At 35.5% G+C, this 19684-nt stretch overlaps 1 protein-coding gene across 1 annotated transcript; it reads left to right on the top strand.

Moving 5' to 3' along the window:
- Window positions 1-6452: 6452 nt before the first annotated feature.
- LOC111021347 (serine carboxypeptidase-like 45) lies at window positions 6453-16742 on the top strand. Its single transcript, XM_088124411.1, has 11 exons — window positions 6453-6472; window positions 6938-6989; window positions 9264-9429; window positions 10304-10405; window positions 10531-10626; window positions 11317-11483; window positions 11868-12151; window positions 13350-13475; window positions 14905-14997; window positions 15649-15766; window positions 16362-16742. The coding sequence occupies exons 1-11, from the start codon at window positions 6453-6455 to the stop codon at window positions 16503-16505; spliced, it is 1368 nt and encodes a 455-aa protein (XP_087980537.1). The 3' UTR covers window positions 16506-16742.
- The last annotated feature ends 2942 nt before the right edge of the window (window positions 16743-19684 follow it).

The raw sequence follows: 19684 nt of genomic DNA, 5'->3' as shown, positions 1-19684 counted from the left end.
AATAGACGAGGCATCTTGCATGTGGAAAGAGAAGCATTCAAAATTCGAAATTCGAAATTTTCGAAATTCTCAAGCGAAAGTTATTGTTTTTCGGGCGAGAATTCATGCCCCATATACAATATGATTCTCGCCCGAAACTCATATTATATGGTCATTTTTGGTCGTGAATAACTCTAACTTCGCCCGACAATCATGGAAAAGTACAGACAGTACATGCCCCAAACATGTCGTTCTCAAAGGAATAATAAAAACCACAAAAATGCACTCAAACGTTTCCAAATAAACAAAAAACAAATGGTAGACATATAAATGTGCGACTTCAGAAACGAAAAAGACGAAAAAGAATCATTCTTTGTAAAGGACATCTCACCTACCTCGTTCGTGTAGAAATCTTACTCGGCTATAAACAAACTGCATGGTCAGATGGAAGAGTTACTTTCAATGTACAATATTCTTTTTGTTATCTGCAAAGCTGAGTACGAAGTGCACAAATGAAGAAGACTGGTTTGCTGAAGTGCACAGATGAGAGTTTGCTGTTTGAATTAATTGGAAAACCTTAAATTCTCGGGCGAGATAATACCAGTTAAAGGTCGGGAATTCATTGTAAGTCAACCTAATTTCTCGCCAATTCTTGCCCATAAACAACCCAAAATTAGCATTTTTAGCCAGTTTTCAGGAGGAAAAAATGCAATTTCGCCCGAGAATTCATTATCGTTTTCACACTATCGGCCGGGAAAATCACGTTTCATCCCGAGAATTTACGCTTCAATTGAGGGGTAGTTTGGTACATTTACTTCCACTGACAATTTTGAAAAAGCTGATTTGGATCATTTAAACAATTTTTTTAGGGGCGGGTTATTTGAGCACATTGGAAATTTGAGAGAGTCATATGAGTCAATTTCCCTCATTGGATCCACCAACAAATTTTGTTCATTTTGAAGGTCCATGAACAACCAAGGTCAAAATTAGGAAGATGGACATTGAGGAGAAGCCAAGTGAATGCCAAACCTCAAAGACTTACCTGCACACCCCACGTGCAGCCTCATGCCACACGTGCCTCCTTGCTCATGCACACCCAATAACGCCTCTAGCTGCACGCCTTCATACACACCCGTGCATACCACCACTTGTCGCTAACCTCACAAGGCAGCACCCCCAGCACTAGCGCCCCAGCGACACGCATTTCGCGCACCTGCCCTAACACTAGTGCTCCTGTTGTTTGTTCCTCATGTCGAACACACTCCCTTGTCGCGTGACTCACCCAACGCCCCTCGCCTGCCGCCCAATGTCACAATCGCACCTTTTTAATGCAACTCGAGCAATTGTGCGGCACTTGCTCTAGCTCAAACGAGCAAGTCAGCCGAGAAAAATTGTAAGTTGCGGGCAATCTCGGTCGTTGTTTGATGACTACTTGGTCCCCCTACCCCTTTGTTTGGTGTGGCAGGTGTAGACGTGTAAAGTGGCGAGGAGTCACTCGGTGGCCTACAGGGCCCGTGTGAACTCCGATTGGCTTGAATTTTGGTGTGCTTACATATCTTACCAATACACACCTAGTTCCAAAGCTGCTCGGCCAAATTCCACCTACAACCCCAAAAACCCGATACAAGCAAACTACACTAGAAAGCTTTAAAGACATGAAAGAAAAGCGAGTGGTGAGGATGGTTTGGACATGCGGCCATGGGTAACACACCCTGAACAAGCATGCCCGCAACATTCTCCCCCAGTTAAACGGTTGACGTCCCTGTCAACTGCTGCATCTTGAAGTCCTTAATCTTCGTCTTCCAGGCTTCAAGGTCTTCTTCTCGTTTCCAGCTGATCTCTGCATCAGGTAAGTCTTTCCATTTGACGAGGAATTCTCGAACTCTGCGAGTGGGTCTCCCCACCTTTCTGATTCTCTCTGTAAGGATCTCTTCTGCTTTCTCGTCTTCCTTCAGCTTTAAGTCGATGACAGGCGGCACAACAGTATTGCGTCTGTCATCCTCAAGGTCGGGGTGATAAGGTTTTAAATTGCTCACATTGATTACCAGGTGGATCTTCATCCAAGCTGGTAACATCATCTTATACGAGACATTCTCCACGTTCTTAACGACTTCTACTAGTCCTTCGTACTTTCTCACGAGTCTCTGATCTTTGCACCCTCGGAAACGAATCTGTTCTGGGCTCAGCTTGATAAGAACTTTGTCACCTACTCGAAACTCGGGAGGGTGTCGCTTGCGATCGGCCCATTTCTTCATGTGCTTAGAAGCTTTTTCCAAATATGCTCGAGCAATTTCTGTCGTCTGCTTCCATTCTTTTGTGAAGTTGTGGGCTTGAGGACTTTTTCCAGCATATGGGTGGTCAAGGATATGCGGCATAGACGACTGCCTTCCGCACACAATCTCGAAGGGGCTCTTCCCTGTTGAAAAGCTCGTCTAGCCGTTAAAATAGAATTGAGCCACATCTAACAACTGGACCCAATTTCTTTGTCTGGCATCGACGAAGTGACGCAGGTATTCCCCGAGCATGCTGTTGAATCTTTCTGTCTGACCATCGGTCTGTGGGTGATAACTTAAGGAAATTTTTAGGCTTGAACCCATAATAGAAAAAAGTTCAGTCTAGAAGGTCCTTGTAAATCGGCCATCCCTGTCGCTAATGATGCTCGTCGGAACTCCCCATAGCTTTACAATATGTTTAAAGAATAATTGCACCGTCAGCTCGATGGAACACGTCTTGGGAGTCGGAATGAAAGTTGCATACTTGGAAAATTGATCAATAACGACAATAATGGCTTCGTGTTCCCCTACCTTGGGCAAGTGGGAGACGAAGTCAAGCGATACACTCTCCCATGGCCTCGTAGGAGTTGGTAGGGGTTCAAGCAACCCTGCTATTTTAGTCCTCTCTACCTTATCTTGCTGACAGGTAAGACAGGTCTTCGTGTATTGCATCACATCCTCACGCATATTAGGCCAGAAGTATCCATTTTTCAGCAACGCATAAGTCCGTTGCCACCCAGGGTGACCAGCCCATAGAGTATCGTGACACTCGTATAGGAGCTTCTTTCTCAAGTCTCCCATTCTTAGCACATACAATCTGTTTCCTCTTGTAAATAACAAGTCCCCTTCGACCTAGAACTGGCGGGTCTTCCCAGTCTTAGCTAGCTCGACCACCGTTCAGGCGGAGGGGTCTCTTTGAAGATATTCTCTGATGAGGTCGTGGATCGACCCGTCCACCTTGCTGTCGTGAATGTGGGCTAACATGCACAAGGCCGCATGTTCGCCTTTCCGGCTAAGAGTGTCGGGAGCTTGGTTGGATTTTCCTACCTTGTGTTCGAACTTGAAATCAAACTCAGCTAACAATTCTTGCCACCTGGCCTATTTGGATGTTAGCTTCGGCTGGTTGAAGAAGTGGCAAATGGCACTATTGTCTGTCTTCACAACAACGTATTAGCCCAACAAGTACTGCCTCCAAGACCTGAGGCAATGAACGACCACTAGCATTTCTTTTTGTGATACGGTATAGTGTCGTTCAGCGTTGTTCAGCTTACGACTTTCATAAGCAATAGGGTGGCCATCTTGGAGGAGAACGCCACCTAAAGTAGTCTGAGGCATCAGTTTCTACCTCGAACGGTCTCGTCATGTCTGCTAGCCCAAGTACTGGGCCTTTCATCATGGCCGCCTTTAGATCTTCGAAGGCATCCTGGCTTTCCTTTAACCACATCCAGGTCATTCCTTTCTTCAGTAACTTTGTCAATTGGGTGGCTCGCCTTGAGAATCCTTCGATAAATCGCCGATAATAGTTAGCCAGCCCTAAAAGGGAGCGCAACTCGGTCACAGAGGTAGGGACTCTCCATTCTTGGATCGCCTTTACTTTATCTGTGTCCATACTGATTTACCCTTGTTCGATCATGTGGCCAAGGAACGTGATCCACTTTTGTGCGAACACACACTTTTCTTTCTTCACGTATAACTAATTCTACCTTAGTTTGTCGAAGAACAATCTGAGGTGGATCTGGTGCTCCTTCTGCGTCAGACTATATACCACTATGTCGTCTAGATAGACTACCACAAACTGATCGAGGTATTCGTGAAAGACCTGATTCATCATCGTACAGAATGTGGCAGGGGCATTCGTTAATCCGAAAGGCATCACGAGGAATTCAAAGGCCCCATACCTTGTTACACAAGTAGTCTTAGTCTCGTCACCTTCTGCAATACACACTTGGTAGTAGCCCGACCTGAGATCCAATTTCATGAAGTATTTAGCTCCATGTAATTGGTCAAACAAGTCGGTTATGATTGGAAGGGGGTACTTGTTGCGAACAGTGACTTTGTTGAGGGCTCTATAGTCAATTCACTGACGCAACGTCTCATCCTTCTTCTTCTGAAACAGCACTGGGGCTCCAAAGGGAGCTTTAGCTGGGTGAATGAACCCAGCATTTAATAACTCGTCTAGCTACTTCCGGAGTTCAGCTAACTCAGGTGGAGCCATCCGATAAGCATTCTTTGCTGGAGGTTTAGCTCTTGGAATGAGCTCGATCTCGTGGTCAGTCCCTCGTTGAGTGGTAATGTCTTCGGTAAACTATCTGGCATTATGTCAACATACTCTCTCATGACAGCTTGAATTTCGGGAGGGACATCTCTTGCCTCCACAGTCTGTTCGACCATCGAGATGGCCATGAAGGTGGGTTCTTCCCAATTGAGGCCTTTCTTTAACTTTAACGCTGATATCATCCATATACCACCAGGCTGTTTGATGCTAGTGGTAACCACAGTGGGATTATTACTAGTGACGATCATGCATTTGGTCAAAGACATCGGTATTACTTTATGCTCGATGAGGAACTTCATCCTCAGTACAACGTCGAAGTCGTCCATGCGAACCACTACGATGGTCGAACAGACTGTGGAGGCAAGAGATGTCCCCAATTTCATAAAGGTGGGTTCTAAAGGCTGTCGAACCACTGCCTTGTCCACATCCCCAATTTCAACGACACTCTTTTAGAAACTCCCACAATGGGTAGAGCTTCGGAATTGACAGCCTTCATCTTGCCTGTATCCTTCTCAATGGTCAATTCCAGTCGGCAGGCTTCCTACTCCGATATGAAATTGTGGGTTGCACTTGAATCCACCATGGTACTCTTGGCAGGTTTAGAGTTGATCGTAGCATCTACGAACATAAGCCCCTTTTCGGGCGTTCCTTTGGGTCGATTGACCCTCTTTTGAACGGCAGATAGGAATTTTAACGCCCCCATTCTGGGTGTTTCTTCGTCTTCTTCCTTCTTGCACTCTGTTTCAACTTCAGCTACCCTGTGAGGGCCCTTGCACAAGAAGCATGATATTGGCTTTTAAGTGTTTTGACTTTGTGGATAGGGTCCTCGAGAAGGACCGAAATTTGGGCCTTAGGGTCTCTTGTCAGCTCCCTCACTCTTTGGGGTAAAGGGTTTGAACGTCTTGTTTCCCCCAGTGGGGTTTAGAGTGTTCTTTTTTGGTTGGGACGGCTCACTGCTATAGTCTAGTAATCGTTCTGCAGCGGCCATGGCAGTGGTAAAGTCTTGCACTCTCTATTCATACAGCTTTGTTCTAGCCCATGGTTTCAACCCTTCGACAAAGACGAACACCTTGTCTTTCTCTGACATGTCACGAATATCCAGCATCACGGTAGAGAATTGTTTCACATAGTCCCGGATTGTTCCAGTGTGTCGGAGTTCACGTAGCTTCCTTCTAGCCATGAACTCGACATTGTCGGGGAAGAACTGACCCCTCAATTCCTTCTTAAGATCATCCCAGTTGTTGATCGTGCACCGTCCATTCTGAATGTCGTTGACTTTAGATCTCCACCATAGCTTTGCATCATCAGTAAGATGCATGGTGGCCAAAGTCACTTTCATCTCTTCTGACGTTGTCCTAGTAGCCTTGAAGTATTGTTCTACATCAAACATGAAGTTCTCGAGATCTTTCGCATCTCTATTGCCATTAAATGGTTTGGGCTCTGGGACCTTCAGCTTGTTGAACCCCATGTTCGCTTGGTTGGGAGCTTGATTTCCCACGGCTCGCATGGTCAGGTTCATTCTAGTGCTTATTTCAGTTATCTCAGCTCGGATGGTGTCTATGGTTACTTTGAAGTCCTTCGTCATTTCGTTAAACAATTGCATCATTGCCGATTGCGAATTGTTTAACTCACCCATACGTACTTCTGTCTATGTGGTTGGGTTCGTGGAACTGTCTCCACGTTCGAAGCTACCATAACGCGTAGCTTTACTTTCTAGGACCTCAACCCTTGTGGCTATATCTTGTATCGGCAACCCGTCTACTCGGGCATTCACTGCGTCTATTTCTCCAAACTTATCGGAGAACTCATCAACTCGGGCCTCCAGCAGACGAAGGATATCTGGGACTTTTCTTAGATAGAGAAGTTGTTCTTCTATCTTTACCAGTCGGTCGACGTGCGACTTGCTCAATTGTTTTGTCGCTGACATGGTTCCGGACTTTCTCGGGTCAAAGAGCTAACTAAGCTCTGATACCACTTGTCACAATCGCACCTTTTTAATGCAGCTTGAGCGATTGTGTGGCACTTGCTCTAGCTCAAACGAGCAAATCAGCCGAGAAAAACTATAAGTTGCGGGCAATCTATGTCATTGGTCTAGCCTCCACTCACGTTTTACGAGAAAATTGGTTTTAGAAAACGTGAGAGAGAAAAACAGTTGAAAACATCTTTAAAACAAGCATTGTAAATATTGGATGCAAGAAAGCTTTGATTGCAAGAAAGTATACAACACTTGGTCGGGGGGAGGTTTGATGACTACTTGGTCCCCCTACCCCTTACATTATAAGGCATTTTTGGAGTGGCAGGTGTAGACGTGCAAAGTGGCGAGGAGTCACTCGGTGGCCTACAGGGCCCGTGTGAACTCCGATTGGCTTGCAATTTGGCGTGCTTACATATCTTACCAATACACACCTAGTTCCAAAGCCGCTCGGCCAAATTCCACCTACAACCCCAAAAACTCGATACAAGCAAACTACACTAGAAAGCTTTAAAGACATGAAAGAAAAGCACCCTGGACAAGCATGCCTACAACACCCAGCGCCCACACTACTTGCCGCCCACACCCAGTACCCATGCCTACTGCCCCTCATAAACGCCTAGTCGCCTGCCCTTAGTGCCCCCGCCCATGCCTTGGCGCCAAAGCTTGCTTGCTGCCCAATCTATAACAAATAGGGAATAGATTTTTCCTTTTATTTGTTTTAAAAAATATTTTGCTTCAGATTTCATTTGCCTATTTTAATTATTTCTTTAGCATTTTAGGTAGTCATATTTTCGAAATTATGGAAGATTTTTGCTTTTTATTTTCTTCAAATTTTTGTTTTTTGTTCAAGCAGCCAAACCAACCTTGCCAATCACCTTCGCGGAAGAATAGACTATTGACCACCATCAACTCAACAACAAGTCCTGATTATCACCTAGATGATCAACAACGTCAAGGTTCACAGAGCCTTGGTTGATGGAGACGCGTCTATCGATGTCCTCGTGCTCGGCATGTTCAATGCCTTGGAACGGGCATAACGCAGGCTGAGAAGAAGCACCACTCTCCTAGTAGGCTTCCCACGAAAATGAGTTATCCCAAAGCCCTTGGAAAGGGGACAAGTTGGGTGACATGTATGGACTTTCTCATTCCTAACAAAAAATAGTTACCAAATGCAATTGTGTTTTTTTTACTAAAAAGAGGAAATAAGAAACAAAATTGACCCTAATTATTAAGAAGAATTGTATACCCGAAATTAAACTGTCCATCTAAAATAATATATAACAAAGTAGGAAGCCGGCCAACGACTGCAAATTATAATACATTGGTGTTATTGATGAAACTACAAGAAGAAGAAAAAAACCTTGGGCAATTGCCAAAAATCATAAACTATTTTTCTCATAAGTGGAGATTAACGCCGGCAAGTTTTACCTTTTATGAAAATGACAAAGGAAAATGATATATTCTTGTGGTACAATCCGAATGAAGAGAATGGTCGTTCCAACAACAAACAGATCAGAAACTTCTAATGAAAAAGAGAAAAAAAAATAAAAATAAAAAAGTGGTATTCTAGGTGCTTGGGTTGGAGAACATAACAAGAATTTTGTTAAACATATGTTTTACTCTCGAATATTCACATATATTTTAAATTTAGTTTTCGTTATTCAAAAGTTTCAATTCAATCCTTTGTGTTTTAGCAATTTTTAATTATATCCTTGGCATTGGTGAAGGTTAAAATTAGTCTTGATAACATGATATTTATTGACCGTTTGGTAATGCTAGTACTTCTTGTTTTTGTTTCTTCCTTTTTAATAAGGAAAAATATGATTGAATGGCTCTAACATCCATGGATTCACGAATTATAAAACAATATTTTTATTTACATTATTTTGGAACAAATTGGAAATGAGAACTATTGTTTCCAAAATTTCTATATAATTTTGAGAATGTTTTAAAAAAAAAAAAGATGAACCCTTAATAGAAATTTAAAAAAGAAAAATTAGACAGAAAAATTTATAATAATTTCAAAAAGGTTGGCAAAAAATTTTACTCTTTCTTACTCAAGGTGGTCCAATATTTATTTCTCTAAATTTCTGTCAAAAACTTATAATAATTTCAAAAAGGTTGGCAAAAAATTTTACTCTTTCTTACTTAAGGTGGTCCAATATTTATTTCTCTAAATTTCTGTCAAAACTTGCTAAATATCATATCATATCAATTAAATGTCGTGAGGCAACAACTTCACGTATTGATAAAAGAGGTTTGTAGGTAAAAGCCAATTTTATAGGCAACAACAACTTATCAATTAGGTCTCAAGTTTTTTGAAACTAACGACACAATATCAATAAAATGTAGACGTTGATGGATATTATATTTCTAGATAACTCATAGAAACAAAAAAGAAATCATTAAAAAAATACTTAAATTACTAAATAAGCCAGTGATACATTTTAACTAGGTTAAAAAACAATATTTTACATTAATTATTGATATTTTGTTAACATTTTCCAAACTAACATTTTGTACCAACGGCGGATTTAAAATTTGGTCTGAAATATTATAATTATAGGTAGAACTATGATATCGGTAGGGTATATGAGTATATAAATAGATGGGGAGATTGAGGGGAGATTGAGGGGAGATTGAGGGGAGCGTTTGTGAGGGTTGAAAGGAGTGATCCAACACAATGAAGGGTAAAATGGGTATTATAATTGGGTGGGTAATGTTGATCCAAATTTGGTTTAAATTTGGAGAGTGTTCTAAGGAAGGTGATAGGATCGCGAGGCTGCCGGGCCAACCAAGTGTTAGCTTCCAACAATTTTCAGGATATATTTCCGTCGATGTCTTTCAAAACAGAAATCTCTTCTACTACTTTGTGGAGGCGCACACCGACCCCGCTTCCAAGCCTCTTGTTCTTTGGCTGAATGGAGGTAATTAAAGACCCGTTTCGTAACGTTTTCGTTTCTTTTTTTTATATATAGAAATCTAAGTATTTAACAACGATTTATGTTTATTGTTTCTTATTTTTTAGAAAAATTCTCAAAATTGTATAGAAATTTTTGAAACAACGAAAACGAATTTCTTGTTTTCTTGTTCACATTTTCAATTTTTTTCAACCTAAATAAAAATATGTGTTATAATTCTTGAATCAATGGGTGGTAAGGGTCATGCAATTTTATTTTTCTTTATAAAAAAAATGAGAAAATTGAAACAATAAAAAATAACGTTACAAAACGGACCTTAATTTACACCTAAATCCTTTTATTACTCAAAACTTTATTGTAAAAGTGTTAGTTCATATACTAGTCTGAGCATGAATTTCAAACATGGATGGTTTCATCCTCACTCTGCAATTGTGGGACTTAGGAGAAAAAACCAGTTCATATAATTAAAAATTGTAATTACTTTGATCCAAGGCTAATTTTAGACCCTAATTGATAACTATTTTGTTTTTAAGAATTATGCCTTTTTTAAAAACATGTTTAAATGAAATTTAGGAAACATAACTAGTGGTTCAAAACAACTTTTTTTTTTTTTACTTTTTAAAAATTAACTTGAATTTTGAATACTTTTAAACAAGTAGAGAACAAAACAAAGAAAAAAAAATTGTGTAAAAAGTAGTACTGTTTCATAAGTTTAATTTTCAAAATTAGAAAAAGAAAATATTATCAAACAAGTCTTTAATTACTTTAGATATTCTCAGCATAAAATTACGATTAATGTTGCAAATATTAGACATTATATATTGTTAGGAATATTGGTGAAGCATATTTTTAATGCGTAACGTTTGTTCCTTTGTTTAAGGTCCCGGTTGTTCATCAGTTGGCGCCGGAGCTTTCCTTGAGCATGGTCCTTTTAGACCTAAAGGGGATGTTTTGATTCATAATGAATTTAGCTGGAACACTGGTTTGTTTTCCTATATATGGATTTGTCTTTTTTTTCCTCTCTTTGTTATTGTCAATATGCATTATTTTTTTTTTCAAATCCTAACTTTAATAACTTATACAATACTTTGTTTGTTAACTTGGTAGTGGCAAATATACTATATCTTGAATCTCCGGCAGGAGTTGGCTTCTCATTTTCTGCAAACACTACATTTTATAGCACGGTTAATGATAAAATTACAGGTGAGTTATTCTTATAAGTTTGAACACATTATCATAAATCACTTTATACTATGTGTGTCTAAGAATCTGTTTTCATTGTCATAATGATATTTGTTGGCTAATCTAAAAGGGGTGATTTCATATATGACAAAATTAACTCAATTAATTAATTACAAATATAACAACAATATTTTGAATTTGTGTATATAGGAAAAGGAATTCAAACCACTTACAAAAAAATATTAAAATAGCTCTTAAACATACATTCATTCTATAAGTGATAAGACATATTATTATCACTGGTAAGTGATAAATCATGTTGTCATTGATATAGTCTATTATGCAATATAAATTAGTAAAATATAGAATGAGAAAAAATAAATTATGTAGAAATGACTAAATAAACACATGAATTTTTTTTTAAAATTATCATGTACACAAAATTATAATCTTCTTGTATCTACAAATATGAAAATGAGTTTGCTAACCAATTAAAATTTTTCTCTTTCAGTATTGTGAAGCTCGCTTCTAAAACTATTCTAAAACTATTTTGAGATCATTCTCTCACAGAATTATTTTTCAATTTTATCTTTGATGTATTAAAAATTGGTTCAACTTTTTTTCTGACAAAAGTAGTTTTAATTAATAATTTAGAAGTACACCACTCACAAAAACGTATCTGATAAACACGTTTCCTATAATTTGTAACAGCACAAGACAACTTGATTTTCCTAGAACAATGGTTGGAGAATTTTCCAAAATACAAAAATCGAGATTTCTACATCACCGGAGAGAGCTACGCAGGTCATTACGTTCCACAACTTGCAAGACTCATAGTCCAATCCAAACAACTCAACATTAAACTCAAGGCAATAGCGGTAAGTGCTTTTTTCAACTAATTAGAGCTTATTTAGGAATGATCGTGATTTTAAAAAAGAAAAAGAGATTTCATGATGGTTGATTTTGTGAAAGTGACTTTTATATAATTATTTTAAAGTTTGACTATACTTTTTAAAGTGATTTCTATCTAATTAAAAATAATTTTAATTAAAAATAATTTTGAATTATTAATATTTTAAGTTCATAGAGAGAATTTGACACATAATAATTGATTTTCCAAAACCAACGCTCAAATAATATCTGTTTACCAAACATGGTGAATAAAAAGTATAGTTATTTTAGTCATGTTAAAATATATTCTTAATTTTCTCAAAAAGGTGTTTACGTAAATAATTTTTTTTTTTGGTTCGTTTGAAGTGTAGATAGGGAATCCGCTGTTGGAATTCAACACGGATTTCAATTCGCGAGGCGATTATTTGTGGTCTCACGGGGTGATATCGGACGCCACACATAAGCTTGTGAACACAGTTTGCAGCAGTTCTCAGATCGTAAGAGAGGAGATCAATCGCAATGTTTCAGCAGCGTGCTCTGAAGTCAACGAGTTGGTGACGCAAGAGATTTCTGATTTCGTGAATGTGTATTCTGTGAATCTTGACGTGTGTCTGTCACCGCCAACTAACTCACAGCCGGCGGCTGCTGGAAGGCTCCACTTCCATTCACTCGCCTCCGCCCAACGCCCGAACCAATCTGATCCAAAACCTGCTTCCGCTGCCCTCCCACAGTTCTCGGTCAGTTTTTTCAATTTTCCTATAAATTTAAATTTTAAAACCAAGCTTACTAACCCCAAATGTTTAACCTAATTTTACTAACATGTTGCTCACATCATGCCACTACCAAATTATAGTTTAAACTTCTATGCCACAAAACTCAACCACAGCTGATCCAGCAGAATTTAGATTTAAATACTATTTTTGTAATTGTACTTTTGGCTTTCAATCATTTGGGTCTTTCAAAACGTTGATTTTAATCATGTATTTTGAAAAGTGATCATTTTGATCTGTCCAAAATTATAATAAAAATTTTATACATAATAAAAAAATCTTTAATACAAATTTATGACTACGTTTCAAAAAATTTAGTAAGCGAATATCATGTTAAAATATAATTAAAAAAAAAGTGAAATTTCATAGACCAAAATAGTCACTTTGGACCTTTCCAAAATTTATGGAACTAAAGGCAATAAAAATTGAAAGTAAATACTAAAATGAATATGTTTTCAAAGTACACCAACCAAAGTGAACCATCATTATAAGTTGGCTTATTGATTCAAATGGTTCAAGGAAAATAAAAAAGAATCTAGAAAGAATGGGTTCAAACTACATGATGGTCACCTACCTAGAAATTAGTTTTATAAATTTATTTTTAAAGAGTTTAATTGTTGGATCATTTATAAACACATAAAAAAAAATAGGTAAAAACACTTCTAATTGGGTATAAGTTCTTTTTTAGTACACTTTATAATTGAAAAGGTACAAATAATGATGATGTTGATTTACCATTAAAAGATGTGATAGGTTCTTATCATTTCATATAAATTCCAGTATTCCTTAAGCTTATAGACTAAAATTAGGCCAAACATTTTTCTCCAGCCTAGTGAATCAAAAATATATTTTCCCTTTTTCTTTTTTAACAATTAATAGCTTTGGACGAGAGCACATGTGAATATATTTCAATTTATCACTACGTTACTTACCTTTCCAAAAGTTCACGTTCAAATCTTTACTTGAAAATACGAAAAAAAAAAAAAGAAAAAAGACTAAAATTAAAACCAAATTTATAACATTTTGCAAGGAACTAGTTGATGGATTAATTAGAATGAAAAATATTGAATTTTGATGGGTGTAGGAAGATAATGGGAAAATAGACGTTTGCATATTTAATGAAGTGGATGCATACCTGAATAGAGTGGATGTCCAGAAGGCTCTTCATGCTATATTGGATAATGTTTTCCGTTGGAACCTCTGTAGCAAGTAACTATTTCTTCTGCCTCTTAAACTTTGAGTTACTCATTTTATATTTTTTTCGCTAATTTTTTCATTTTTATTTATTTTTCTATAATTTTCAGGAAATAAAAATAAAATTTATTTGATTGTTATTTTTTTTAAATACTATTTACTCTTTATTCTTTTCAACTTTTGTTCATTTTAGTTCATGTATTTCAAAATATTCGTTTTTGTTTCTATACTTTTCAAAAGTGACCATTTTCGTCAGTTAATTTTATTTTTAATCTCGTTTTTTCTATCAAAATTTCAACATGACACTATAGGCAAAATATTTATTGAAATGTAACCATGACTTTATATTAAATGATTTTCATTACGTGCAGAATTTGTATATAAAATTTGAAAATAAGAATGAAAATAGTCACTTTTAAAAGTATAGGGACCAAAACGAAAAGTATATGGTCTAAGGGTGTGTTTGGGAGTGATGATGATTAGAATTATTGATTTTTAAAAAAATAGATTTAAGTAGAAATGATTTTCCAAAATCACCGTATACATTCAAAATCAATTAAAGTGATTTTAAGTTTTTCTAAAATCAATTTTCTAATTTCACATACTTGATTAATGGAAAAGAAAGTCATTTTAACGATACCAAGATCACTCCCAAACACACCTTAAAATGAACCAAATTTGAGAGTGTAATCAGGGAACAAAATGAACATAAAAGTTAAGAGATCAAAATGAACCAAGACTAAAAATATATGAACTAAAATAGCGCTATAACTTTTTTAAATGTTTAATTGAGTACAGAAATATCAATTTGTTTTTAGTTGCAATATCCTTTTTCTTGTTTTCTAAAATTTTTTAAATTATAAAAAAAGTTGAAAATTTAACTTAAGGAAAAATAAAAGGTTCGTAATTATTATTTACGTTGCTTTAAATTTTTAAAATTATGCTTTTTATAAGTCAAAAAGTTATAAAGTAGTAAAGTTTTAATTTATGTTTTCTAAAACTTGAAACTGGAAACAAACAAATCAGATTTTATTGTTTTCAAAATATATAAATTATTTATAGAAAAAAAAATACGGACATGAAATGAAATAGCTAAAAGAAAAGGAGAGAGAAAAAAAAGACAGATTTCTCGATCAGATCTGAAAGCTAGAAATAAAATCTGAAAATTTAGGTCATTACCATTTGGTTTTTGATTTTATATTTTTCTCACATATTTTATTTTTATGGTATGTTTTCACATTTAAAAAAAATTTTGAAAAGTATTTTTTTAACTTTTTAAAATAGGCTTAAATTTTAAAAACCCTTAAATATATATATATATATATGCGCGAAAAAAATGCAGGAATGAAAGTAGGGTTTAAAAGTTTCATTTCAAGAAACTATAAACAAAGTGCAACTTCTATTTTTCATGATTTATTTATTTATTTTGATTTATTTGTTGCAGTATTTTGGAATATGATTTGACAAACTTATTGACACCCACCATTTACACCGTGGGTTCACTTGTACGCTCTGGAATTAGGGTTCTGATTTACAGGTACTTTTCTCTCTTCTCTCTTTTTCTTTAAAAGAAAAAAAAAAATTGTGAAGCCGTTAGGTCATTGGTAATATGTTATTTTATCTCACAATTTTTATTTCTTAAGTAGCATTTTGATGGCATTTATATTTTTAGATTGTGATAACCACTTTCTTAAGGTTTAAAAAAAAACCACTTTCCTTACGCTTTTCTTTTTCTTTTTTTCTTTTTTTTCTTTTTTTTTTTTTTTTGAAAAGAACTGTTTTCCATTTTTAAAGACATATACTTTTATGGGAGCAATTTTTCTTTAACTTTTATAATATAACAAATCTCCAATAAATAAAAAAATACTTCTGAACCTCTAGTTTTTTTTTTTAGTTCTTCTGAAATTCTAAAAAAAAAATTCAAGACTTTGTTTTCAAAAAAAAAAAAACACTATTATGATAAAAAGAAAATTTGTTAACAAATAAATTTAATCCTTGAAAACAAAATTGTTACCCAAAAACTTTCGTTTTCAAATTAAATTTGTGTATATTTTCTAGAATGTTTTAAAAAGAAGAGAATCAAAAAATGAATTTGTTCGTTGAAACGAGAATGAAAGGAAACAAAAAGAGAAACAGAGAGACCAAAATGTTTTAGCATGTAGAAATAATATTTCATAAAATTTGACAGTGGAGATCAAGACGCAGTAATCCCGTTTATTGGAAGTCGAACTCTGGTGAATAAGTTGGCCAAGGTTCTGAGATTGAACGCCACTCTTCCTTATTCACCTTGGTTCCACAAACATCAGGTGAGAATATACATATATATTATTTTAGAATTTATGTTCCAACGTGTAAGAGTTGAAGATTCGAACTTATAACATTGGAGATAGGTTAAATTATGCTTAAACTTTATCAAACCCGTGATCTTAATTTTTGTGTTAATTTATTAAATGATTAAAAAAAATCAAATCTATTTCAAAGTTTGACATGTCACCTTAAATGTGACTTTAATATTTATCTCTATATATATAATCTACTCGTCTATTTGTCTCTTCACCGTAAAGTATTGGATGTTAAAATATTATTTTGAACCCTTGAGATTAATTTCAGTGCAGTGTTGTTACTTTCAAAAGTCTAAATATAGTCCCGTAAATATGTTATTAAAATTTCTAGAAGAAAAGTTCAGACACTAAATCTTTTAAAAGGAAAAGTTAACTAGGAAACTTATGGCAATACCTAATTTTAAAATTTACGGAAAGTAGATAGACTAAAATAGAATAAGTCAGACCAAATGATTATGAAAGTTTTAAAACATATATTTATGATACTTGAAGAGGATTTATGAGTAGTTTTGAAGGATTTGTTTTTAGTGAAAGAATAATGACATAATTACTGTGTTAGGTTGGAGGATGGGCACAAGCATTTGGGGATAAGAATATCCTATCATTTGCCACCATTAGAGGAGCTGCTCATCAAGCTCCTTACACGTCCCCAGAAAGATCATTGGCACTTTTTACTGCATTCTTGGCAGGAAGCAGCCTATGATGCAATTCCCTTACAACTCCTCATTGTCTTCAATAAATAACTAAAGCATAAATCACTCATATGCTTTTAACTTTACCACAATATTACTGCACTCATATGTTGAGATAATGCAGCCTATTTTCCTCCACGTGTTTTGGAACTTGGTGAATTTTCCAATCTTGCTCGTCTTTTTTTACCCCAAAAATGGGATTGCAAATTTTCATGAGGGTGGGAGAAAAGCAAGGCTTTTGATTGAAATGGTATCTTATTCATTCTAAGATTTTGTTAAATTATTATTGAAAGGCTTTTGATAGATTTGACTTGGTGTTAGCTATTGTAAAAGAGTGGATATTTGAGAAGGTTTTGGTGCCTAATTATTGTTAGCAAATATTGTTGGATATTGTTGGAAGGAAAAATATGAACGAACATACATGTGACCAAGGGCAGATCACCGAAGGGATGGGAGGGACCCATATTTGAAATAAATACTTTCTTAATGTTTAATTAGTTTATTAGCATTTGGTTTGGTGGTATATGTTCTACCCTTAATTACCCATACATATGTTGGTCCAACTAAAATTTATGACTACAGTGGTAACCTATATATGAAACTTATAATATCTCAAAAAAACAACTTTTATTGTATACTATTTTAACTTATTTTTGTATATTGTGTCCCTGAATCAAATTACTAGATCCACCACTGCCTGTGACCCCTAACACAAAGCAACAATAATCCACGAAATGAACCACGATGTTCCTTTTATATAATTAGGGAACTAGAGAAAAAAATGAACGGAATATTTCGTCGTTTCTCAAAGTGTACTAACAGAGAATTAAATAGATAACATGAAATTCTTAGTAAAACAAGCCAAATATAAAACCTCTAAAAGCAAAAAAAACAAGCTTATAAACTATTAGCAACGGAGGGTGAGTAGCAGCGGCAGCGCGCTGTAAACTAAGGGCAGCAACCTGAGGGATGGGGGAATGAACAAGGGAGCAATGGAGGGAGAGGGAAAAAAACTGAAGAGAAAAAATCTCGTAGCTTTAGGATTTTTTATGACTTTTCTCGATCCTACAAAAACTTCAGCCTAACTCTCTAAGGTGTCGTTTGTTTGGTGGTAATCTATGATGCCCATCCCATGGGTATTTGGATTACCTTGTTTGGCATCCTAGAATACTGTAGCCATTTTGATTACCGTTTAAAAGATGGGTTTTTGAGATTCTCTGATACATGACAACCCAAGCGTATTGAGCTACTCGAACCAGAAGCCACTTGAATCCAATCGTAGAGTTGGTTCAACCTGAAAGGCCAGGGTTAGAGGGATTACCTTTAGAGTCATTACCTTGAGCAAACAGATTACTCATTATACTCGAGGCCGGAAACACTTCACGAGTTTGATGACCAATCAAACAAGCATGCTCCGAGGGGTCAAATACGAAGGCCTAAGTTCAACCACACAAAGGGATTTGAAATTTGAAGGGGGTTTAGACACGGCAATGAAAGAAACACTCAACTCAATTTGATTCACTAGTAGAAACATGAGTTTTCATCACAGTTGTGAACAGTAAAAAAGTTGGGAGGAAAAAAAAACTATCATAAATGATTGGGGCACGTTTTTTGTGGGAAAAAGCGGAACTTTTCAGATTTTTCAAGTTTTATGACAGTTAAAAACTGTCACAAAAACTGAATTTTTTATGACAGTGGAAAAATGTCACAAAAAAGTAGAGACGCGTTTTTTGCGGGAAAAAATAGTCACTTACGTTGCTTCATGACATTTTATAATTGTCAAGAAAAATAAAAAAATTTCAAGTATTCCATGACAATTACCTATGCCATCTTGAGAATCTATGACATACAAAAAGTATCACAAATGATTTTGAGCACCTTTCATTTATGTCGGAAAAATTGCCGCTTCGTTAATGATATTAGTTATTTCGGGATTGTCCGGTCGCATTGAGTATAGATTTATGCTCAATGTTTTTCCCAAATACTCCATCAAACAAATAGAAAATGTGGCTTTAGTACAGTGGTAAGCTTATCTTGCCTAATTGTGCTCTTCCTCTCTTCGGTCTCAAGTTTGAGACCGATTGATTTGAATTATTTTATCAATCCTCTATTATTACATTTTTACAAAATTTTACCTTTACCATCATTAATTAATTTAATTATAATTTCAATTTAAAATAAATAATATATATTTATTTCTTATCAACCCGTCCTTGCATAAATTTAAATTATAATCTGAATTTTTTTTTAATAGAATGGAAGTCAACTTAATCGAATGTTTAGGAATTAATTTTGATTTAAATTGGAACTAGTTAGGTTCATGATCCTTTAAATTTTTGTATACCATACAATCTTAAATTTTAGATATAAATCTATTAATTAAATCTTAGTTTTGAAATTTTTTTTCATTACATTCTTGCCTAAATTTTTAAGAATATTAATTGAAACTTTTTTAAGGAAAATATAAACAAGTCATAACTTTTTTCCAATAACAAAAAAAAACTTAGTAGATATTTCTTTCTATATAATATATATATATATATATATATATATATATATATATATATTCATTTACATGTGTAAATTGAAGTCAAGATCAGTGAGACTTATGGATACACTAAACGTTATCTTCCTCGCGCTCTTTTGGCCTTTGCCATCATCCTTCGTCTTCCTCGCGCCGTTGTTCTAGTTCCGTTACCTAGATGACGCAAATTCACATAATCGATCGTCGGCACTACAAGAATTATGAGTTTTTTTCGACTCTATTATTCTCGACGCTGGGCAAACATCTTTTTCCCGACTAAAGAATAATAGTCGGGACTTTACCGACTATTGACTAAAATAATCAGGAAATAATCGGGACACCGTCGCACAGCCCTGCCGCTATCGCCCAACCCCACCATTGTCACTCAGCTTCGTCAGTCTGTCGTCCGTCATACAGGGGCGCCGCTGGTCAATCCCTCATTCTTGGATTTTCTAATTTTGAAGTTCTAATTTTGGGTAAATTATAATTTAAGTTTAATTTATCATATTTGAGGTAAATTATTTTTCCTAAAATCATTTTAAAGTGAGATTTCTTCCAACAAAAAATGAATTTATTTCTATTATTTTAGTTGTTTAGCCCTTTATATAAATTTTTTTTATTTAGATTTATGTTGTTAAAGAAAAAAAAATTAAAAGAAAAGAAGAA

The sequence above is a fragment of the Momordica charantia genome, assembly GCF_013281855.1.
Source record: "Momordica charantia cultivar OHB3-1 chromosome 5 unlocalized genomic scaffold, Mcharantia_2.0 BLBB01000005.1, whole genome shotgun sequence".
Lineage (NCBI taxonomy): Eukaryota > Viridiplantae > Streptophyta > Magnoliopsida > Cucurbitales > Cucurbitaceae > Momordica > Momordica charantia.
This window is presented reverse-complemented; position numbering and strand designations above follow the sequence as displayed.

Excerpts from the sequence above, each read along its gene's own strand:
- LOC111021347 (XM_088124411.1), top strand. The coding sequence starts at position 6,453 with ATGGTTCCGGACTTTCTCGG. Across the intron at positions 10,406-10,530 it reads TGAATTTAGCTGGAACACTG|TGGCAAATATACTATATCTT; the intron begins GTTTGTTTTCCT and ends TTAACTTGGTAG. Across the intron at positions 14,998-15,648 it reads ATTAGGGTTCTGATTTACAG|TGGAGATCAAGACGCAGTAA; the intron begins GTACTTTTCTCT and ends AAAATTTGACAG.